Source organism: Cephus cinctus, unplaced genomic scaffold (assembly GCF_000341935.2).
Source record: "Cephus cinctus unplaced genomic scaffold, Ccin1 Ccin1_scaffold1205, whole genome shotgun sequence".
NCBI classification, from domain to species: Eukaryota; Metazoa; Arthropoda; class Insecta; order Hymenoptera; family Cephidae; genus Cephus; species Cephus cinctus.
Genome location: NW_014333672.1, coordinates 316,399 through 339,000, shown reverse-complemented (window position 1 = coordinate 339,000; position 22,602 = coordinate 316,399). Strand labels below are relative to the sequence as shown.

General features: G+C 35.1%; 4 protein-coding genes across 14 annotated transcripts; 3 read left to right on the top strand and 1 right to left on the bottom strand.

Annotated features, from left to right (window-relative positions):
* The first annotated feature begins 907 nt into the window (after window positions 1-907).
* LOC107272643 lies at window positions 908-9,897 on the top strand. 4 transcript variants are annotated; one of them, XM_015749990.2, is made up of 5 exons: window positions 908-1,684; window positions 7,838-8,080; window positions 8,331-8,415; window positions 8,508-8,703; window positions 8,803-9,897. In XM_015749990.2, the coding sequence occupies exons 3-5, from the start codon at window positions 8,336-8,338 to the stop codon at window positions 8,947-8,949; spliced, it is 423 nt and encodes a 140-aa protein (XP_015605476.1). In that variant the 5' UTR covers window positions 908-1,684; window positions 7,838-8,080; window positions 8,331-8,335; the 3' UTR covers window positions 8,950-9,897. The 4 variants fall into 4 exon arrangements, with proteins under 4 accessions (XP_015605476.1, XP_015605475.1, XP_024945665.1 ...); XM_015749989.2 differs by lacking the exon at window positions 7,838-8,080 and having other exon boundaries at window positions 912-1,684; XM_025089897.1 differs by lacking the exons at window positions 908-1,684; window positions 7,838-8,080 and adding an exon at window positions 8,175-8,196.
* Window positions 9,898-10,127: 230 nt separating this feature from the next.
* On the top strand, window positions 10,128-12,959 carry LOC107272639 (FAST kinase domain-containing protein 5, mitochondrial). Of its 2 annotated transcripts, XM_015749980.2 has the most exons (7): window positions 10,128-11,380; window positions 11,491-11,652; window positions 11,720-11,869; window positions 11,946-12,174; window positions 12,238-12,324; window positions 12,402-12,698; window positions 12,782-12,959. In XM_015749980.2, exons 1-7 carry the CDS (start codon window positions 10,389-10,391, stop codon window positions 12,857-12,859), a joined length of 1,995 nt encoding a protein of 664 aa, XP_015605466.1. In that variant the 5' UTR covers window positions 10,128-10,388; the 3' UTR covers window positions 12,860-12,959. The 2 variants fall into 2 exon arrangements, with proteins under 2 accessions (XP_015605466.1, XP_024945660.1); XM_025089892.1 differs by lacking the exon at window positions 11,491-11,652 and having other exon boundaries at window positions 10,140-10,756.
* LOC107272641 (mitochondrial ornithine transporter 1) lies at window positions 12,951-15,269 on the bottom strand. 2 transcript variants are annotated; one of them, XM_015749983.2, is made up of 5 exons: window positions 14,959-15,269; window positions 14,061-14,297; window positions 13,829-13,992; window positions 13,469-13,741; window positions 12,951-13,384 (listed from the first exon to the last, which is right to left on the bottom strand). In XM_015749983.2, the coding sequence occupies exons 1-5, from the start codon at window positions 15,041-15,043 to the stop codon at window positions 13,205-13,207; spliced, it is 939 nt and encodes a 312-aa protein (XP_015605469.1). In that variant the 5' UTR covers window positions 15,044-15,269; the 3' UTR covers window positions 12,951-13,204. The 2 variants fall into 2 exon arrangements, with proteins under 2 accessions (XP_015605469.1, XP_024945662.1); XM_025089894.1 differs by lacking the exon at window positions 14,959-15,269 and adding an exon at window positions 14,410-14,520.
* Window positions 15,270-15,339: 70 nt separating this feature from the next.
* Window positions 15,340-22,596, top strand: LOC107272637 (dentin sialophosphoprotein). Of its 6 annotated transcripts, none has more exons than XM_025089890.1 (10): window positions 16,158-16,202; window positions 16,969-17,340; window positions 17,811-18,044; window positions 18,140-18,305; window positions 18,389-18,559; window positions 18,615-18,743; window positions 18,833-19,037; window positions 19,134-19,539; window positions 19,618-21,528; window positions 21,616-22,596. In XM_025089890.1, exons 2-10 carry the CDS (start codon window positions 17,336-17,338, stop codon window positions 22,004-22,006), a joined length of 3,618 nt encoding a protein of 1,205 aa, XP_024945658.1. In that variant the 5' UTR covers window positions 16,158-16,202; window positions 16,969-17,335; the 3' UTR covers window positions 22,007-22,596. The 6 variants fall into 6 exon arrangements, with proteins under 6 accessions (XP_015605462.1, XP_024945658.1, XP_015605463.1 ...); XM_015749973.2 differs by lacking the exon at window positions 16,158-16,202 and adding an exon at window positions 16,314-16,655; XM_015749974.2 differs by lacking the exon at window positions 16,158-16,202 and adding an exon at window positions 16,318-16,655 and having other exon boundaries at window positions 18,833-19,022.
* Window positions 22,597-22,602: the final 6 nt, after the last annotated feature.

The following is a 22,602-nucleotide window of genomic DNA, read 5'->3' as shown; positions in this document are numbered from 1 at the left end:
AAACGCTAGTAAAGATGCGTCATAGATATAAAAAAACTGATCCGCATGCTTTTAATTGTCGAATGATAACTGATCGAGCCTGTTGAAAGAATTTTTATCATGAAATTTCCCCAGAAACCAAGCAAGGGTAGATCTATTAGATAAGAGCAAGGACCTTGACGAAGATTCGTAATGGTGTATTCAAATTGGCAGCTTGGCACTTTGTTTCGGTCCAATTTTTGAAAATCGTGCGAGATAGCGTAAGGATTACGTAAAGTTTCACCACGCTTTTCTTGTTTCGCGCAAAAATAGCTTAGCAATTGTATTCAGAGTCCCGACACTTATCACAGATCTAATCCTACTTTCCCTTTTTTTTTCTTTTCTTTATATTCTTCATACCCAAGACGTCTCCTTTTCAAATTTGCCAAGTCTTGCCTATACTTTTTAATGAGTATCCACAGTAATTTGCGTAGGCAGAGCACATTAATTACTTTTTCGTAGTTGTCCAACTCGGGATATACATGTTACACGAGCGTGTATCTTAAAATATTATTATAGTAAAGATAAATATAAATAATATTTCCTACCCAAATTGTTCCACCCGTTTGGACATTTGTTACTTTGAAATGAAGAAAAATAATTTTACTTCATTTGCCATTTCAAATTTTACCGTAACGGCAATCTTGCCTGGACAAAAAAAATCTTATGGGGACCAACCCATCCCTTAGGCGTAGGTGTATAAGGTACATAATTATTTTGTCACATTACTGAACATGCTAAAGAATCTTGTGCTATGTAAAACAATAGAATTTTTAATTACTCTCACATAAAACTATATGCTGTAACTTAATAGCTATCAGAAACCTATTCTTGTGCGTAGTATTATTCTGATTTGGAAATGGCATTGTTACTAACCAATAAAAGCTCTCATTACCCAATCTCTTTCCTAGGTTTACGATTGGCCATCTATCTGCTTTCGGATGATTATCTCGGCGCCACTACTTCCAGTCAGTCTAGCAGCTGCAACTGGACATTAATATCATATACAAATTTATTAAAAACTAAAATAAAAGTTCTTAGTCCGACGACCGATGTCAGTGGACGTGATTAATTTAAGCACTTAAAGAATTTAATTTATAAAAATTTTCAAATAATCCGAAAAACTGTCTAAATCAGTTTTTGTGGGCCCCTATAATGACGTCATCATTGCGGGGGCTGATGACGCAAGGAGAACGACGTATTGGTCAGGGGGGGTTCTCACAGGATCTTCGCAAGGGGTTGAGTGCGCGAAGGAAGAAGAAGAAGAAGACAGAAGAAGGGGAACCCCCCGGTTACTGTATAAATGCGAGCCGCGCAAGCTCCACCAATCACTTACCCTCTGACCTCCAAACTCAAAGCTCTGGTAGCAGTGGATACTGAATCCTCCCCCCCTGTCCCAATCCAGCTGTACCTCGTATCGCTGTGCTGTATTAAAATCAAAATCGCGCACATCCCAAACGCTACCACGAGCAAGAGTGCTGCATTCGCTTGTTCACCAGCGTAAGAGGAGGAGCTGGTGGGAGAAAAGAAAAAGAAAAGAAAAAGAAAAGAAAAATTAGAGTGAAGAGACTAAAACGCTAAAGAAAAGTCCAACGAAGAAGAGAGAAGTAGAAGAACGGAAGTGGAGCCGGAAGTTTACGTCCAAGAAAGAAAAAGAATCTAGCCGGTAAGCCAACCAGATCGTCTTAAAAAGATTATGAAAAACACATTGAATCTGTGTTGAATAACATATAAGAATTTTTCCAAAATTGAACATTATCTTAATACATAATTTCCATTGCTCTTTATCACTATGTAGTTTGAACTTTTATAAATATTCCACATCACTCGTATGGTTAATGTAATGTTGTTATCTGTTGCCAATTTTGTTTTCTAATTTTAAAAAGAAAATTGCGTAGACTGTAACTCGAGTATCGACTGCTTCTTAAATGACAGGTGCAAATGTATTCTGGCACAGTGGGATGCAAAGGCGTCTCATAAAATTCGCTAGGTCTGACATTCCTATGAAAGATAAGGATTGGGTGAACGTTGCCACTTATCCAGTAGAATACGCCACACTACAAATGTAATAACTATGTCACGGTATAGGGATGCGAGAAATATGTATCATTGGAATGCGAGTATATGAGATGATGGTACTGCAAGTGCAACTGCAACTGCAGTGACCTTCTTGTTAGTGGAGCTTCGAAATTGCCATAGGAGCTTCGATCTGGCGCCACAATATTATTTCATGGGAACAATTCCTCTTCCTCGTTGATTCAGCCAAATTACAAATGCTTGGATTTTCATGCACGCTGATTGTATTATAAAGTAGGAAAGTATTACTCTGGATTCCATACTGAAATCAAGATATCAAATCAGTAGTGGATGGAACAATCGATTGTAGGATTTTTTATTGAATTGAAATACGCAGTTTGATATCATGTGTGATGCTATTTGATTAAATAGTCACCGGAGCTGCTGCTGGACATATTTGGCAAAATTGTACATGCGTAGGATGTCTGATGTAGATTCAATGGGGTGTTTGATTAAAGTGAATCGGTTATATTGCGCTTTATTAAAATTAACAATAGTTGTTAATTACAAGTAATGTTTATATGTCAAAAATATGAAAGCCATTCGCTGTTGTGGTTTATGGTAAAGTTTTTGATTTTGTTTAAAATATGGAATTCTACAGGCTTTTTTTTAGAATAGGAATCAAGAGTCAGAGAAAATGTAAAGGTAGTTTCATTCTGTTTCTTTGAATGGGGCTTTTCAATTAGCCTTAAATTTTAGCTATAGAATTTTCAGTTTGGGTGGTGACAGTGAGGATGGACGTTGGGGTGGTACAGTATTTTCAGGAAATACTGTGAATTCGAGAATACGCTACTCTTTCGACGCAGACAGGGAGACGCCGCGACGTCCCACATCCCAGAAATCACATTGGCCCCTTTGACCTCTTGGCCCGATTGCAAACCCTTGCACTTGGCTCCACTCTCACTCACAATCAGCATCCCTCTTCTATATGTCTCTCAGAAAATCCCATGACTCTCATCCCTTATGGCTGTCCCTGCAATCTACTGGCAAGCTGTGTTGCACCGGATCTGTTGTATGCAAGCAATTTTCTCTTTAGGATGAATTGTACAAAGTTTTCTATTGATTAAGTAGAGTAGAAAAGGAAATAGAAGGTAAAAATGGATTTGAAGATTCAGATAACGTATAGAAATAAAAAAAAATATTATTTTAAAGCGTCCATATAAAATTTATAGACGTTTTCAGTTACTTTAAGTAAAACTGGAAATTTATGGATGACGTCGATAAGAGATAGCCTTTTGGGTTATAGCAAAATTTCATTTGTTTAGAAATAGAAAATTTCACGTAACTTATTTATTTTTCTAATTTATAAAGAAATTTCATTCTTTGAAGAAGCTATGGTAAATTATGGAATTTCGTTGAGGATTACATTACTTTATATACGTGCGTATATAGTATATTACAGATACATATATATACACTTCAATAGATACGGAAATTAATTTGACCGAATCGTTGTCATTCGAATGCGATAATTTTTATTTATCGGGTTAATTGGATGATTAGAAAATATTTGACAAATTGATTGGTTATTTTAATCGTGATTTACGTAATCTATGTAATTATATTAACGCCGTTAATAAATTGACACGTATTTGAGTTTAAATTAACCGCGCTATTTACTCCGACGACAGGTACGAATCTCATGCGAATTTGAAATCGACAGAATTCCGAAAGATTCGCCACGTGCTGCTGTTTGAAACTGTATATAAAATTCTTTAATCGGTCACTGTTTACCACTTTAATTCTCATACAATTTTCAGCAATACTCAAATCACTGAGCCCATTGTCCTGATCACAGTTGTTACAAAACTTTTAAATTAGATCTCCGATAAATATTCTTATAATTTGTTAAATACTTCTAATTGTCGATAACGATATTATAACTTGATAAAGTCTATAATTCAAAACGTAATTAAAGAACGATCAAGTAATTAGTGGGAGCTTTGTATAAAGTGTCAACGAACATTTCAAGGGTTCCTCAACTCACCAGAAAGAAGCCCTTTTCGTCTCACCATGTTTGCACAGCAGATGCTTCGAACTTACCAAATTGTTGGATACTTTTTTCTTATATCCTTCATTGTGTATTTTAATTTTTTTTCCCTCGCTGAAGAATCATCTTAAAGAAAAATTTTATTCAACGTTTCTCTGATTCCATTCACATACAAAAAGATTGCTATGTAATTTCTGCGTCATAAAAGTCAAATATAGTAATTCAATAAATTCCCTATATAAAATTAGTGATTTTTCTTTTTATCATTTATTTCAGCACGAGTATATTTTACTTTTTTCTATTATGTACGTTAAGCAGGTCAATGTATATATTATAGTTAATTTCTATACGCAAATATCTCGACAAGTTTTCTGGGACAAATCCGAACATAACCTGTTGTAAAACGATAAGAACTTCCCATGGCATTTCGCGCGTTGAATGCTCGAGTAAACTTTTTAGCACACACTGTAACTTCTACGAACACGTAAGTTACTGCAGACCAGATCTGCATTTCCCACAAACATTAATTGACGTCATAAGTTTTCATAACGTATTCACGTATATCGACGCGATGATCCGAGATGCATCCGATGATCGTCGGTGTATTAACCTACGGAGAAGCACACCGTGCATATAAAACAGATATGGTTAACCAACCAGCAATATGTCAGAGTACAAAATTTTAAGTGAAGTTTCAATCTTAAGGGGTCTGTCAGACCAAACTAGAAGCAAGAAATCTCAAAGGTTCAGGTGTGGCCAGATAAATGAGTGCCTAAAGAAATTACGACGTGGCGCTTAGAATGCAAATTTGAAATGTTGAAAAATTATTCAATAACCTCAATGTCCAGGTCTCAGGTCAGTTTCATCAACTTTCTTATTATCCCGAAGAAAAGTTTTAACTGCTCGATCCAGTAGACGAACTTGTGATTTATATTCCAAGATACAAATTTCTTGAGAAAATTATATGGTGTCTTAATACTTAAAAATTTCAGCACCCCGTATATCAAAGCACGTATTCACATTGCGTTTATAAAGCCGTTACGATTCTTGTCAACGGCGTAATTTATTCGATCGTTTTTTCACGATTGGTTATCGTAACAATTGTTAGCTAATAGCGACTACGCATATAAGGTATATGCAAATTACTGCATGCACTATATCGAATAATGTCTATTTAATATATATAATCAATCTTCCTTATGGAGAAGTATTGTTATACACGCGAAATCACTGTTGGAAACTACAAAAAAAAAAAACAATTTGAAAAGTAACAGCTTTTCGAACTTTTTAACGGGCTAGTAGTATCTATCCGTGAGTGATTTTTCAATCGAAACTCACAATTAGTCTAACCTAATCTAATCTGACTTACATCATTGTAGTTTCGTCGCAGCTGTGCAAACTGCAACTTACCACGCATAAAAGGATGATTAAATTTTACGAGGTGTGTCTTACGTGCTGCATGTCCAGAGTTACGTCAAAGTATTATAAATCTCGATAACTAACTACAAATATTAAGAGTACTGCTAAATAGTTAATAATTTGACGATATCAATATTATTACTAACTATTGATCGTTCCTCGTGGCTGAATAAATAACTGTATAATATATAATGAACGTAAAAATGAAAATAGGTTAAATATTTTTCGGCTCGTGTACTTTTTATTTGAAAGATACCCGCGCGCTTTCAAAGGCAGCTTGTCATTTTCCACGATGCTTTGTCGTGCACGGCCGTTGCGAAAAACTTATGCCTTTTCCTGCTTCATGTCTAAACAATATAACGGAACACTTGCTTAGAGCTCGTTTACTTCTTTTTGTAAAACTTTCATATTTATAGCGACCTTCCTTTAAACCATAAAGTACCGACAATATAGATAACCTATGAAATGAAAAGCTGGCTTACATTCCAGCTATTCTAGGATTTAGAAGTGTAAGGAAGATTGGAACTAAAGAAAATTCATGTAATGCGTAATTTATCCAAAAAACAAGCTTATATTACCAAGGAGCAGAATCAATTAAGTGGATGAATACGGTGAGAGAAAATAAATTGAATTCTGGAGTATGCACATCTGAGAATTTTAGATAATGTTGACTAAAATAGAAGTGTAAGGAAGATTGGAACTAAAGAAAATTCATGTAATGCGTAATTTATCCAAAAAACAAGCTTATATTACCAAGGAGCAGAATCAATTAAGTGGATGAATACGGTGAGAGAAAATAAATTGAATTCTGGAGTATGCACATCTGAGAATTTTAGATAATATATATATATATATATATATATATATATATATATATATTAGAGAAATATTATACAGAGAGAGGGAGAGAGAGGAGAGTAATCTGCCAAAGTCATTTCAATTTAGGCAAAAGATACTCGTTATTAAAGGTGCCCGGGCAAATTAATTTCGTAATTAGCCAATTCGAAGATGTCTTAATTGGTAGCTTAAGTGGTTAATGGAAAGAGATACGAGTTCTCATAGAGTATTTAAGATTTTCGTTGCGACCTTCTTGAAATCTTCTTTGAAGGTTGTCGATTATAAAGTCGGATAATCAGCTTGATTCACTTCCGTAAGACGCCGCGCATCCAATCCTGGAGATATTTCGTAACGTGTAACGCGACACGATACGGTTTAATTTTATTTCTTAATCTTACTCCTCTGCTCATATTTTATCTTCCTCAAAGATTTTCTGTCATTTATAACTTTGACTGAAGCAATTCAAACCATGCAAAATATTCGACTCTAAATGCACGATGACGTAACGATGAGATATTATATCTATTGTAAGTACCAACCTCATTCTCCATTGTTAACATAACACTTTTGTCAATTATAAATGAATATTGGACAGTCAATGATGAATGGAGAGTTATTTTTTTTATGCTTTGTATAAAACATAATTTGTTATACATATACAATAAACTGTTCTTCAATTATTTGAGATGTCTTCAAGATGCCTGCCTTAAAACATGGCCAACAATGATAATTTATAATAATTTTTATTGGAATTAATTTTTATTTAATTTTATATTACCTGATGGCTACGTTTAATGAATAAGTAACGTCATCTTTGTCTGCTTCCTTTTTCACTTATCGCTTTATTCCTCATAGAGCCGTGTGACACTTCCACTCTGTAGGATGAGATCTTCTAAGATAATCCGAGCTCGAAGATGGATTTAAATTTACTCGTGTGTGAAGAAGGTGCATTGCACTAAAGTTTCCTGGCTTATCGTTTATAATATTGACAAGCATTCATTAACGTGATGAAATTGAAACAGCTGCCAAATGGTAATGAAGTTATTATTAAACATATTAAAAGATATTTTATCTACTTGACTTATTTTTATTAGTTCTCTTCGGCTTTTTTTTCACGTTTTTTTTCCTGCAATATTTTCTTCAATGGGCTTTTCACTCCAGCCATTTTGTTATACAGCTTTTGTTTTGCACAGCATTTTTTGTACACCCAAGATTAGGATTACATGTGTTGAGAAAAAATTTTACAAGCACAGAAATCCAATCCGAGCTAAGAATGATATACAGAAGACGCCACGAGGTCTCAGACTATCAATAAAAGAAGCTGAGTAAATATCTGTGTTACGTAACGAGCCTTTCCATTCAATTACGTTTTTTTTTCCACTTGCAAGGGTGCGAAACTGCCTGTATAGAAAATTATAGTAATTCGAAGTTTCATTCACCGTAGATTCTTTTCACTTACATTTTTATTCATTGTATTTTTATTTTTTATTTTCATAGAAACAGTCGAACCTCGTGCTCTAGAAGTAGATGAAGCCGACGGAAGGAAGGGATGTGAATTGGTCTTAGCTGTCTTTTGTACAAGGCGTGTTTTCATTTGACTATCATGTGGAATTTGCGACAGCGTTTAATTTCTTCGTTTCACTGGAAAACGGTGAAGAATATGATTTCTCACATAATAGAGGAGTCACTTGACTCGTCGTTATGTCGTCGAGAATAGAAGTTGTCCTTTACGAATTAATGGTGGGTTTCAGTTTATTTTGTTATTTTTGTAAAAGAGTCACGTTCATCGGGAGCAGCCAATCAATGTCCTGTAAATTAAAGGCAAACTCGATCGCCCGTGAAAAAGGTTGCGAGAGGTAAACCGACAAAACTACCAAGACTTGAAATCAATTGAATAACATGAGTTGTGTAATTAAAATAAAATTCCAACCGATAAAATGTCTTACTGAATAACTAAGACTTATATTGGACTTTTTTTTTATTCTATCAGATAACATGCTTCTTCAACGGTGCATCATCATTCTCAGTATCTTCGCCTGTTACACTTATGCTCGTGGAAAGGTGATCGACTGCGAGTAAGTTTTATAATTAAATAAATGTTATTAATATAAAACTATTTATTTTTAGTGATATGTGTTTTCTTTTCTGATACATATTTTTTTTTCAGAAAATATCCTTACCATAGTCAGTGCAGAGGTTCCCAAACGAGGAAACGTTATATGAGCATGGGTGAGGATGTCGTTGGAGAGCCTGGCTGCTCGTCGAAATTGAAGTTTTTGAATAAGGAACAAGGATCAGTTCCTGAACACGTTGACTTCAATGGAATTTCAAAATCAAAATTATGGGCCGCCCTTCTTGATAGTGTAAGTATCAAATTTTAGAAATAACAAAATATGATATTAGTTAATAACAATGTAATCCAATAGACGTTAATATAATTTATTTTTAAAAATTTTTTCTAGGGATTAAATGCTGATGCTCTCTACGAAGCGTACGTTTCTTCTTCTGAAAAGCACAAGAAAAGGAACAAGAACAATGGACTTAACGAACGAAGAATACCCTTACAAGAATTCTCATCTGAACTGGACATTCTCGATGGCGATTATTAATTCGACAACTGAATTTTCACCAGCGGCTCGACAAACGAATTCTCCTGGATAAACAAATCTTTGCGGAGTTCAATCAGAAACAAGTTTTTCCGTTATGGCAACGCGTTTTAAGCTTTAGTGTATTTTCATATATATTCCTGTAAAATTTAATTTATCTTTTAAAGTATTACGTACATTCATCTTAATACCTGGTCCAGGTTACCAATGCGTATATCAAATCTATCTTCTACACCGATCCGGTGACATGGTTTTTAAGATATTTTTTATTCTTTACCAAGAAAAGTAAAAAAATACATAAAAAAATTACGGAGGAATTGCTTTGCGAGCCGCATCACATATTGACGTGTGTAAGTCGGCCAGGTGGGCATTTAATTCTTAAAAGTATCTCGATCTTCTTAATTCTTGTATATATGTACAACTTGTTCAAAATTCTCTGCATATTATATTAAAATATATATAGTTGGTAATTTGCTCAAGAAAAGAGCTTTTATAACATTTTGTTTTTAATCTTTCGTATCGCACAAAACGCAGTAACATCTCTACGTTAGTTTATCAGTTTCTAGTTATATTGTTCAATTTAAGTTGACTTGCTTTATATTTTCTTTTTCTTTCTCTCCTATTGAAACTCTTCAGTGAGTTATCAACAAGTTGTGGAATGTTTACTCTCATTCTGGAATGTCCGTGGCTGGAAAATCTATCGATTCCGTGTTGAGAAGGACATGAACAATATAAAATATGGATTAATGATAAATAAGATGCAAGAAGAAAGGGAAAATATAGAAAACACGGAAACCGATTGATATTGTCTTCCTCTTGAGAATCTTTGCACAACGTAATTAATTGCCCAAAAATAAATAATTGCGTGCCGATTACGCTTTGTCTATCGTGAATTGTCTCTGTATAATTTGTATATGTGCTCATTCCTAAACATTAAACATGTGAAACGTATTTTGTTCCATTTGATCATGTAGTAAATTTCATTCCTCGTTTTAGCCTAGATGAATATTAATCCAAAATATTATATACTGTATACTGCGAGAAATATTGATAAATGTGATAAAGAGAATTTAGTTCTCAATATTTAAAGTTCCTATCCATTCTTCTAATTTTTTTGAATTTGTATTTAATTGGCTTATTTTATCACTACCTTGTCGGTATTGGGTAATGGATTAAAATATCAAGGTTGTTTCGTGATCCGGAAATTCTCTTCTTCTGAAGAACGGATCCATTTAACACGTGATTCCGGTCTATGTCGAAGAGACCTAAAGATGTCGTTGGTATAGCTGCACCTAGAAACACGTGGAGGTTATGGTAGTACACTGTAACCTATACAAATTACTTTTATAGTGCGGTGTAGTGAACTAGTTGCTGAGGAACGTATTTAATAAACTGTGAATATTGAATAATGTATTGTTAAATACGATTGAACAGACAAAGAAATGGGTGTATTTACCAAGAGACTTTATAAATTACTTAGAACGACAAAATTGTACAATGTTCGTGGTGTTGCTACTACTAAAATTTCGTTGCCGGTTCGTGTACTATATAAAAATACGAATGTTGAACCTTTATTCCATCAGAAATGTATAACAAGTTCTTGGCAAATAAGAACGATCATTGAACAAGCTCAGGTTGCTGAAGATAAAGAGGAAAATTCATTCTTTACTGAGAACAGTTTTGCGCATAGAGTTTTGAAGAGTACTCATAAATATAATATTGCAAAATCACCAAAGCTTTTGCCAATTATTTCTGAAGATGAGGCTGCTAAGTTAATTCAAGAAAACTGGAATTTTATGTCATCTGAAAAGTTGGTGAATAATTTTAAAAATCTTGTATGTTATATTCATAATTATTCTGAAAATATATTTGACCCTAAGTATGACAATGTTGTCAATGGATTGTCCAAGAATATTCACCGAATTACTGATACTGAACTACAAGAAGTCTTGCGGTATTTGCAATTGGTACAAAATTTAAAAAAAAGACATGAAGGGACATACAAAAATTTGTTCAAAACTTTGGATAAGGAATGTATACAACGATATATGCATTGGACTCCTGATGATCTTCTATTGATGGCTGATCTCTGGTGTCAATTGGGCCAGTCAAGGAATACGCACTTCTTATCACTTGCCCTAAGACGACTAGGGAATAAACCAAATAGATTGTCTTCAATTCATTTGGTTCACTTTCTGTTTTTCTTAAATATTGTTCGAAAACCTCCTATTAATATGTATGAAATTGAGTACCGTTTGGAGTCCTGCATAAATATTTTAAGCCTAGATGAACTCGGTGTTGCAGCAATGGGCTTTTTTAAAACCCAAACGCCAATCAGAAATTCAAGCATAATAAAAATCTATTTAGAAAAAGTAATTGGTAACGTTAAAGATATTCACGAAATAACTTTAGCATCAATAATGAAATTTTTACGGTAAGTTCAAAAGTTAATTTTAATTGTTTTCCTTTAACAAAGCATTGAATCTTAAGATCTCTCTGAATATAATTTCTGTAAAAATTTAAGACTGCCCTACACTGTTACAGATATAACATGGAGTATAACCACATATCATTGTTTCGAATTTGTTTGGAAAAGTTGATACCTGAAGTACAACGTCTCTCTTTATTAAGTTTATTACATGTTTCACATGCCTCAGCAAGTCTACAAGTATATGTAGCAGAATTAATGGATATAATTATAGCAAGGTATTATACTATTTAATAAAGTGCATCCCCATACGGTACCTAATTTTTCAATTTTTTTTTTATACAGATTTGAACAAAATATAGATGTTATCCGGATGAAAGATATCGAACGAATACTGTATGTTATGACTATCTTCAATTATGACATCTCACATCCTTTTTATAAAAAATGTATCAAAGAACTGAATCGTCCTGAACGAGAAGAAGAAATCAACAAGTACGTACGTCCCTTGTTACTTCTATATCTATAATAGCAATTATCAATAAGTTCATTTATAATTTGACTTTTATAGCTTCGGAAAAGCATTTATATGTGCTCTACATTATATGAGCATGGCAAACCTCTACCCAAAGAATTTGATTGAGAAAGCCTTAGCGAAAGATTTCATTTTGCAAGCATATGGTAAAGATGTTCATAAAATAAATAGAGAAGCTTTATTCTTGGACCGTAGTGTCGAAGTAGAGCTTCCAGATTACACAGGACCAAGACTCGAAGCAGGAACGTGGAAGTCAGTAGCACAGGTAAACAGTACATAATTATTAATTTACAATAAGACTAGCTAATTACTTTATTTGTCACGATAGAAAAATCGCTGGACTTTAAAAATGAAGCAAAACCAAATGACTAATAATGCGGACACCTTATTGCTCGACGTATTGAAGACGTGCAAAGTATAATTCTGTTTCTTTCAATATCACAGACATATCAAATTAATTAGTCTTGAATAATACGATCATTTATGTAACAGGAAATTTTTGGTTTTGACTCAGCGGTTGTTGTAGATCAGACATTACCGCATTATACAAAACCTGATATTTATATTTGCCTGGATGGAAACAAAAAACCTATTCCAGTAGAACCGTTGTTAACCGAATTACCATTTGGTAGCATTAAAAGGGCGCCAGAAATCAATTTGAGTAATTCTCAATGGATAGCCATTATAGTGGGTGGTCCTAATTGTTACATTAGGAATACCACGCAATACTGTGGACTAATAGCTAGCAAGTTACGGCAGTTACGGCAAATTGGTTATACACCCATTATGGTATGTTGAACGATATCAGAAAATTAATTATACATTTCATCTATTCGCACTGGTATTGGCTGTAATCCCTGTATATTTTACAGATTCCATATTTCCGATGGTTTGACTTGCCCAATGAGGAAGCGAAGAAAGATTTCATTCAAAATTTCGTTCTTACATGATGAATTTTCACCTTATTTTTTTATTTTAGCCTGCGCAAATAGTATGAATTTCACTACTATATGTAAACTGATATCCACATAAATCCATTAGTTTAAATTACGTTGAAAGTTTCTTTAATGTACTGCATAGATTTCCATTACTACACTATATTGAATGGTATTGTTCTAGAAACAATAAAAGTTTGTTTTTTCATTATATTTCTGGAAATACAAACATTGTGTAAAAAAATACCTTTAAAGTTTCAATTATTGTCTTACTTGTCCTACCTCTTGTTTTTTCAACAGTGAAATGAAACTTTAAATATATCATATGATGCTGAAAGAACTGAATAAAGATAAATTACATCAATTGTTAAATAAATCGTTCATAACTTTTTTTGTGTATTCGTATGTTACGAATAATGTGGCAGTAGCGGGTATTGTCCGTATTAGGGTTGGTTTTAATCCATTGTAAAGTGCTCCAACACCTTCAGTCCTAATTATGTCTTTCATTATAACAAGAGCAGGTGCTCTTAAATTTTGCACCTAAGAAAATAGAGTTACATCATTAAATTGTCTAACGTTTGGTTGTGTTTTAATATCTGTTATAAGATGGTGAATAGAATTTACCTGAATTCTACTTTTAACCACATCAGCTGGGAATATCACCAGCCATAACACTGTACCACCTACAGCTCCAGCTACCATTGTTTTTTGCCAACCAATGTCCTCTTTACTCTGACCTGGCTTTGTGAGCAACTGCCTTGTACCTTCATAGCCACCAAAAAAGAAAAAATACCCAGGCATTTCTCTGGCAATTGTTGATGTCAGACCTCTAAATAAACCAGTGAATCCATCTCTACGCATGATCTGCCGTGTCAGTTCCCATGGACCAATAAAATTCTAAAATTTTTTACTTGTGTATTAAAGAATGCTTGATTCTAATTTGTTTTTGTTTTGTGAAAAGATTAAATAATATTTGACACCTACTATAGATCCACCAGATATTGTCCTTTGAACTTGAACTTCTCTCATTGCCTGTAACTGACACTTTATCAATTCAGTTGGACATAATGTTAGAGATGAGAAAAAAGCAGCGAAGAAACCAGCTGTAGCATTCCCCAGTGAGCTCAAGTCCTCCACACTTCTTACTCCTAACAACAAAAGAAATTATTTACTTGGACTTGTGCTCAAATAATGTTCTGAAAAAAATTGTTGATACCTGTTAAGTGAGCAACAGCCTTTTGGCATCCGCCATAAGCAGCAAAAAGAACCGAATTCTCAGCAACATTAGCTACAAGTGCAGGAACAGTTCCTGCGTATAATCCTTTAGCTATACCATCAGACTTTAATGTTGTTGTGAAACAATTTACCATTCCCTTGTACATAGAAGGGAAGGTTTGCATTTTCACCTTAACAGTATCTAATGGTTGTCCCACATATACTAATGCTGTCCCACCTATAAATAAAAATAATTTCTTCAGATTAATTACTTATCAAACAAAGTACTACTACTTGATAAATGCATGAATCTCTTTAACTAGAAAATTCATGTATTATAAAATATTTACACAATGGCCTATGTCTCTTATATAAAAAACTAAGTTCTAGTACTTGGAAGAATAATTCAAATATATATCTACGCAAGAATCACATGGGTTTACTTATATAATTTACATTGCATCATGCAATATATCAACTTAAGATAATTAGCAGTTTCTTTTTAACATCATTGCTACATTCAAAAAATCTTGGTAAAACTACAAAATACTACTCCTTCTTGAAAGACATGTAAAGAAATTAAACAATCTACAGCTAACTTCAAGAAGTCATATTTTGCAGTTTAGCTAAAATCTTTTTCTTTCATAATATCCTTACATGTTTTACATTAAATATGTGTTATTTATAGTGAACTTTGAACAATTATTCAAGTATACAACGAAGAATAAGTTTATAAGATTATCCAGTGGAGCATAACAGCAAGTATAGTTTACATTCGTACAAAAGTCCAGCAACCTTGTATGCAATGATATCTTTATATTATATGTTGCAACATTCAATCACATATATAAATAGTCCAACTGTGAGTAATATCAATAATTTAAAAAATGTTCAATTACCAAGGGATCCAGCTACGAAGTCGATGATTCCCGCTTTTAAGTTATTCAATTGCTGAACATCTCCGTCAAAAGTTTCCAGTGTCATTGTTGTAAATGAGTTTTTTTAAGGCTTTAATAATAATGTAAATACGGCACTGCCCCGACACGTGTTTTCTGACACCTACAGCACCCCTCCGCCCGTGTAAAGCCTCTGCGCATGTGCACGATTTATACCTTTGAAATATAACCTAACCTACGTACTAAAGACAATAATGGAGATTTTATAAATTTTGAGTGAAGAAGGTTTGTCCGTTGTTTAAAGCTTCTCATAATCGACTACACTGTCGTGATAGGTTTGTTATCGGATATTGGCAAGCTCTGCCTTTTAAGAAGCACAATTTCGATAAGAAATAGTGCGAGGCTTTACTCGAGTGCAGAGTAATTATTGGTTTTACAATAGACCAAGATAAAATTTTTGTTTATCTTCAATGTTCTAATAATTTTATTTTATCTGTCGCTGATTCAAATCGGAGTTAGTACGGTAAATAAAAATAAATATAGTTTATTCTTAGATTATACGCACTTCCGCTATGTGTCATATATTCACATAATTTTGCTAAATAATCGCCTTTAAGGCATTAACAAATTTTTGCATGGTATTTCGTACAGAGAAAATTTTAACTACTTATCTTATTAGCTTTTAAATTTATTGAAAGTACTTGGCAGTTGACATAAAGACTGATAAGATAAGGTATAATAAAGTTTATTAAATAAGAGGTAGAAAAACCATAACTATTTTTAGTCCTGTTAATGATCTATATCATATGTATAGTATGTCTACAATGCGTATAAGTCGATGATGAATTAAATAATGAAATTCTATTATGGAGTAACTATAACCTCAGATAAACCATTGTGCAGAATGTAATAATGATAAAATCTAATTAATTTGAAAATATGATGCCGAGTTGACGACGATGAAGCTTTGTAGAAGAATCTCACGAATTTCTTTTAGCATTCGTGAATTTACAGTTGGTGTAACAAATATATTTGGTAGGAATTGAATATGATAAGGAGCTCATAGAACCAACTGGAATAAACTATTTTACTCCATTTTGCCGCTTCATATCGTTGCTAAGTAACTCAATGAGGAATGAACGCCAAAGGGTCGCCATAGAAACGCAGTTCTGACGTCTAGTAATAAAAAATTACTTGACAAGGACCACGTAACTATCCGAAATGTAAAACGTGATTAATACAGTCAGGTAAACGAATACTCTCGATGGTATATTCGTGATTTCTAGACCGTGAAGATTAAATTTTCCCTTTGTTTTTGCTAGTGTCATTGAAAAGTCTCTATTAAAGTTCAACCTGATGGTAGATCTGGAAATATCACTAGATAAGCGTGTTCAAGGCACGCATGACGTACGCGATATTGTATAGTTCCAAAACAAGAATAATCTGCGTGTTCTTTAGAAATCTTTAGCCTCGGATTTGGAGTTTTGAGAATTGAAAAATTCCGGATAATCTCGGAAGTGCAAGGAGCTTTATAGACGGTTATGAAAGAGTAGTCGTACGATGGAACTGTGATCTTTTGGGGTATGCGTGCCGCGGTCAACCTGCCATGATAGGTCAGAACGCGTCTTCTCCTCACGGCGAAAAAGTCTGAGATTATTGCCGAAATGCGAGAATTCTGCTATAGGGAGCGGTTCTTTACGGTAATTATATCCTCCTTTGGATACTGTGCTTTATCGTTGGATGTTCTTCAGACGAAAACGGGCCGACGTGGCTTGCAAATTTAGGAACGAATGTGTTTCGGGGATCCCTCGGCTCCCTCTGCGGCCATTAGTGAACAGGGCATGGTCGCCAGGCCCCTTGTCAAATTGTCAAAATATTACAAGCCCTTTTTCCTGTCCGATGGAAAATTTGTGCGGTTCTGGATAGAGCTTTCTCCTTAAGTTTTCCTAGTAACGTTACAAGCGTCGTCATTGTTTTCTTCACTAATTTCAACATTTTTTTTTCTTATTTCAGTCAAGACCTGGGAACTTGACCCTGTGATAGGATTAATTTGTCCTCAGCAAAACACCACTGTTTCCTCACGATACACCTGTTTCCTTCATCATTTTCCCAATAACTGCATTCCTTCTTTGACGTTTGAATTATTTATAATTCCTTGTCACAATGATAGCATTTATAAATCAGTATTATAAAGTGGACTGAACTTTGAATAGTGAACATTTACATATAACATTTTGATATTTTATCTAAATTATGGATAGAAATGGACTGGATGGATCGGCTTTAAAACATTTTATATCAATACTGCTCTTGGTGTTACGATTTGAGAGATGCAGATTATATTTATTATGTTTGTATTCTGCCATTGTCAAGAGAATTAATGCTGTGAGTGGATAGATCTGATGTCTACTTAGCTGTTCTACTTTGCACTTCATTAATGAGATATCTTATTTTCATTGTAATTATGTTAATTTGTAACAAAGAAAAATGTAGATTTTATTATTTATGTTAGTGGAGTATTTTTAATTTAACTTTCATTATACCTTTTGTCTTGTAATCAATCAATTTTCAGTAGTTTGCAAATGAATGTGCTCTCGATTTATTATAACAAATGATCAAAATGCGTGTATGAAAAAGAATTTTTTTTTCATTTCTTCTAGTGCTGTAACATTGATGCTCCCATTTTGCGATAGCATGTGATATTATTATTGGTCACAGCATCGTTATATAGTAGTACATCAACATGCTCCCTTCCTTAATGCAACGAAGAACACTTATTAAACTAATACAAATATTTGACATATTCTTCTTTAATGAATTCGTCTTGTTGATTCAATCAACTGTCATGTTTGCAGTGAGAGCAAGGGTCGCATAATGGTGGTGGATTGCCTATCAATTCAGGGCTCAGCAGCTGCAGCTAGAAAGCAGGAGCGGAGATTGGGTGGCTCTGTAGGTACAAAAATGCAGCCCAATATGGTTGGTGGTGGAGGTGGCATGACCCCCAAAGAACTTTCTGATAATGATGATCTAGCTACTTCTCTTGTACTAGATCCTTATTTGGGTTTTACGACACACAAAATGAACATCAGGTAGGTTACCAATAAGTGTGCCCTTTGAAGAGATGTACATGACTGATTAAATAGTACGAGAAGTATAAATAATGAATATATTTTTTTTCCAATAGATACAGACCACTCAAAGCTAACAAAGATGAGCTCCGTAAAATCATCACAGAGTTCATTCAAACGCAAAACTATGAAAAAGCTTACAAAAAATTAATGGGTGGTGATTGGGGTGCACGCTTACCCCATACAAAATCTAAGCAACAGCAAATAAATCTCGAAAAACATGTAAATACAAACTAAAACATTAGTCAATAACAGTGAAAAAGATTCGATAGTCATTGAATGAATAAATAATAATTAACTTTCAGATTTATCGGTATTTGAGGGTATTCGACAAGGATTCTGGATTTGCAATCGAGCCTTGCTATAGATATTCTCTGGAGGGTCAAAAAGGTGCAAAAATCTGTGCAACACGTAAATGGCTGAAGCATGACAAAATATCCTGTCTCGTTGGCTGTATAGCAGAGCTGTCTGAGAAGGTTCGATTCGAAAAATCATAAAAAAGAAATATTTGTTTACAATGTCAAATTACAGGAAGAAGCTGCTCTACTACATCCTGGGAAGAATGATTTTTCTGTAATGTTCAGTTGTCGGAAGAATTGCGCTCAACTATGGTTGGGACCCGCTGCATATATTAATCATGATTGTCGAGCCAATTGCAAGGTTCGGTTTTATTACAATCAGTCAACTGTAGCATCCGGTTCTGTATAAGCTCAAATGTTTTAAAAGTCTGATTGCCCGTCTTTTTTCAGTTTGTTGCGACTGGCCGAGACACAGCTTGCGTTAAGGTTTTGCGTGACATTGAAGCAGGTGAAGAGATAACTTGTTTTTATGGTGAAGATTTCTTTGGTGATGGTAATTGTTACTGCGAATGTGAAACTTGCGAAAGACGTGGAATGGGAGCTTTTGCTAATCAAAAACCAGGGGAAGAACTTTCCTCGGGTAGGTATAAGGAAAGTCCGTAATCTTGTCAAAGAATCTAATCATTTTTTTACAACATAAATATCAACTTAATATCGTAAGATTAGTTTTTAACGGAATATTTATTTTTAGGATATCGTCTGAGAGAAACAGATAATCGTATAAATCGAACAAAGCACAGACAGCAGCCTCTGAATGGCGCTAAACAGCAGACAGATGGAACTCTCACTGAGAAGAATGCATTTCTCGTTGGCAATGCTGCGGTGGCGCCACAATCTCTTAGCATGAAAGAGTTACGAAGAAAGGGACTAACCAAATACGATGCTGAGTTATTAATAGCTCAGGGTTGTAGATTTTCCGATATTGCTCAGCAACAACCTGCTATAGTAAACAACAGTGAAACTTCACAAACAAGACCCCACGTATCGTCAGTTTCCACAACCAGAAACCTCAGGAATAAACAGCAGCAGCATCCTGCAAAGACTGAAAATAACAACAACAATAGTCTTAAAAATAATCAAAGTCTGAGGGCTTCAAGGTAAACTGGATTTCATTTTATTTTGTGTTTCTCGATTGGTAGACAGAAATTTACATGATTTTCGTATTTTTTTAACAGGCTACAAAAAAGAACAGAAACCAAAAGAAATCGTGCAACTGAGGATGACAGATCTTCACGTTCCAACAGCTCAACTACAAATAATAGAGAAGAAGTTGAAATTGGTCATAGAAAAGAAGATTCTGATAGAGTGGCGACAGGCGAGTCAGAAGGTTTCTCTGGTTCGCCAAAGGAAGAGTGCCAGGATGATTTGGACAAAGATGCCTTCAGTGATAATTGCAGACTCGACATTTCTCATGGGAATGGAACTAATAATTTTACTGACTTGGACCACCGACTTTGTACCAGTTTCGAAAAGGAATGTCCAGAGAAAATATCAAGATGTCAAACAGCAGAGAACCTTATGACAATGGAAACTGAAGAGACTTCCGTGGAGGACCAGTTTCTTCAACAACACACGATTCACGTACAAACCAACAAAAAGGATCCTTTGAAAAACTCCACCTTTGGACGAGCTCACTTATCAAATACAAATGCCTGTGGTACCAATCGCTCGAATCCGGTTTCTCATGTAACCGAGCATCATTCAAAATTTGACTCCCATGTTGCTTTGTTAAAATTGGAATCAGGTTTGCGCGAGTCGATGAATTCCTCTAAGACATCTCTTAGGACTAATTGTGCAAGTAAAAATGATCAAGAGGATAGAGACAATGCTAACATGCCTGTGGAGTTGGCAATGTCGGGCGATTCCGTTGGGGGTTATACGGAATCTCACAAAGTGCTTTCAATCTCCAAGGAAAATAGCTCTACAGCTTATAGAAATGGTCAAAGACGAGTGGATAATGATCATCGGAGTTCTTCGATTAAAGACAAAGATGTCGAGGAATATAGTTTCAATGGACTTGATCTCGATGAAACTGATATTACGCTTCACGCAGTAAATGAAAGGAATGGTCAATTTCATGGGTTAAACATTTCAAAAAATATACCTCAAGAATCTAAACAGTCTTTGCCGAAGGAATTTCATAGAAAATGTGAAAAGTCCACTGATGCAACGGATTTTTCAGATAATGATGAATTCAATAGAATTAATGCAGCAACTGTGGAGTGTTTGCGTGGGAAGAATCATGAATTCGATCTGAGATCCGGCGATGTTAAAAAAGAACGTAGCAATGAGATTCAGAGTGAGAATACCATTCTTCCCAGAAAGGAAGTTCAGGTAATGAGTCTGAAAGACCGTGACGAATCCAGGTCGCATAAATACGACAATCCTGATGCACATTCACCTAACCTCGATTTTGATGAGACTCTTAGCAAGAAAGAAAATCAGGATGAAGATTCACTGGAGCAGAGTGAAAACTCTGACGAAACTGGTAACGTAAAGTCTGATAAGAATCGTCATTTCATCTTGAAAAGATCCTCGCAAAGACGAAATGAAACGTCGGACAAAAGTTTGCGTTCGCGTAGAAACCACAAGCGATTGAGACAACGTTCTTTAAAGTCTAGGTCGGAGAAAGATGACGTAGAAGGTCAAGAAAATATAAAAGATGGTACATCGGTATCGTCTTCATCATCGAGAGGTCGTGGCAAAGCAAAAGCAAATGGCCGACTGACGAGAAGTCAGAGAAGGGATAGAGAGACGACAGTAGCGGCACCCGTGGTGGGAGTAGCAGATGATGATTCTGGAATTCAAGGTGATATTTATGAGTTCAGTGAAAAAGAAAGTAACCTGGAGGATCTGAGTACCACAACGATAAGGCGCAGCAAACACGAGGATAGACAATGTTCTCAAGTGACATCACGCCTGGAAGATAATCGGTATAACGAAGAATCAAGGAAAACACAACCTCCTGTTCTTTTACCTCAAGAGCCATGGCCTCCAAATGAAAAGCGACAGATTCAGTCAGTCGATTCTGACGGAAGCTGTCTATCCAGAGACAACTTCGCTGAAATCAATGCAAGTCGCACCAGGTAAAAACATTTTGGATACTCTCAATGATTATTTCCCACATAGAGTTATTAATTCACAGAATATATGCATATATACATTTCTTACAGGCTTGAAGATAGTGGAAATTCAAAAAAAGCTCCACCATTGCCAGATTGTCAATGGCGAGCGAATCCAACGGATTGTCGAGTTTGTCCAGCTACACCAGAGAGAACTGGTGGCAGATTGAAGCTCACACTGCGAATGAAACGCTCGCCAGTCCTGGACGACGTAATCGAATCGGGTACCAGCCTCAGCGAGGACAGTTATGAACCTGAATACGAAGTTTTGAGAGTCGAAGGTGTAGATGACGCTAGACGACGGAAAAAGCACAAAACCAGAGACAGAGAAAGGCGGCATAAGAAACGTGAATTGAACCTGGATCCTCCGCCGCCGCCGATGAAGAGGTTACGTCTGATATTCGGCAACGAGACACACACCATAGATCTACCGCATTCTTAACGGATAGAATTCGGTAATTATAGCATATTAATGTTGACTATCGCAACTATGAAGTATAATTCGAAGTTTTTAAATCGTAAGGAGTCTGTGTCCAAGAGTTCGAGCATAAAGTTTTAACTCTCCTTTCGTCACATTCATCTTCTCAAGTAGGCTCTTCTCATCCCACGCTATCCCTTTATTTATCTACCCTTATTAGATAACTTAACAATTTTCCCGTTAAATCTTATTCGCTTATTGTTTCATCCTAGAGACAATCGTTCAAACGTCCTTATCATCATTATCAATTGATTATCCCAGGTTGGAATTAATACTTTTTCTTTTCCTTCGGCCTTATCCTCACATGAGAATATGTGCCAAGGAGTTAGAATTTGTGACCTCCTTGGTGCGGGTCATGAACTATTTACAGAGTTGAAATGAGTGTTCAATGGTTCATGCGTGTGTGAGCTAATACGACGAAGTGGGGGGTCAGATCCCAAGAGAGGCAAAAGTTCAATCGTCATTACGAATAATCAATGATCCTCCAAAGAAAACAAATCTTCGCTGTTACCTAAATTCAAATTTTGCCAATCTCAATCGACGGCTGCCCCCCCCCCCCC

Excerpts from the sequence above, each read along its gene's own strand:
- LOC107272643 (XM_025089896.1), top strand. Across the intron at positions 8,416-8,507 it reads GGAAAGGTGATCGACTGCGA|AAAATATCCTTACCATAGTC; the intron begins GTAAGTTTTATA and ends TTTTTTTTTCAG. Across the intron at positions 8,704-8,802 it reads GGGCCGCCCTTCTTGATAGT|GGATTAAATGCTGATGCTCT; the intron begins GTAAGTATCAAA and ends AATTTTTTCTAG.
- LOC107272639 (XM_015749980.2), top strand. The coding sequence starts at position 10,389 with ATGGGTGTATTTACCAAGAGACTTTATAAATTACTTAGAACGACAAAA. Across the intron at positions 12,175-12,237 it reads CGTGGAAGTCAGTAGCACAG|AAAAATCGCTGGACTTTAAA; the intron begins GTAAACAGTACA and ends TTGTCACGATAG. Across the intron at positions 12,325-12,401 it reads ACGTATTGAAGACGTGCAAA|GAAATTTTTGGTTTTGACTC; the intron begins GTATAATTCTGT and ends TTTATGTAACAG.
- LOC107272641 (XM_015749983.2), bottom strand. The coding sequence starts at position 15,043 with ATGACACTGGAAACTTTTGACGGAGATGTTCAGCAATTGAATAACTTA. Across the intron at positions 14,298-14,958 it reads CTTCGTAGCTGGATCCCTTG|GTGGGACAGCATTAGTATAT; the intron begins GTAATTGAACAT and ends TTTTATTTATAG. Across the intron at positions 13,993-14,060 it reads GGCTGTTGCTCACTTAACAG|GAGTAAGAAGTGTGGAGGAC; the intron begins GTATCAACAATT and ends TTTTGTTGTTAG.
- LOC107272637 (XM_025089890.1), top strand. Across the intron at positions 19,540-19,617 it reads CAAAGTCTGAGGGCTTCAAG|GCTACAAAAAAGAACAGAAA; the intron begins GTAAACTGGATT and ends TTTTTTTAACAG. Across the intron at positions 21,529-21,615 it reads ATCAATGCAAGTCGCACCAG|GCTTGAAGATAGTGGAAATT; the intron begins GTAAAAACATTT and ends CATTTCTTACAG.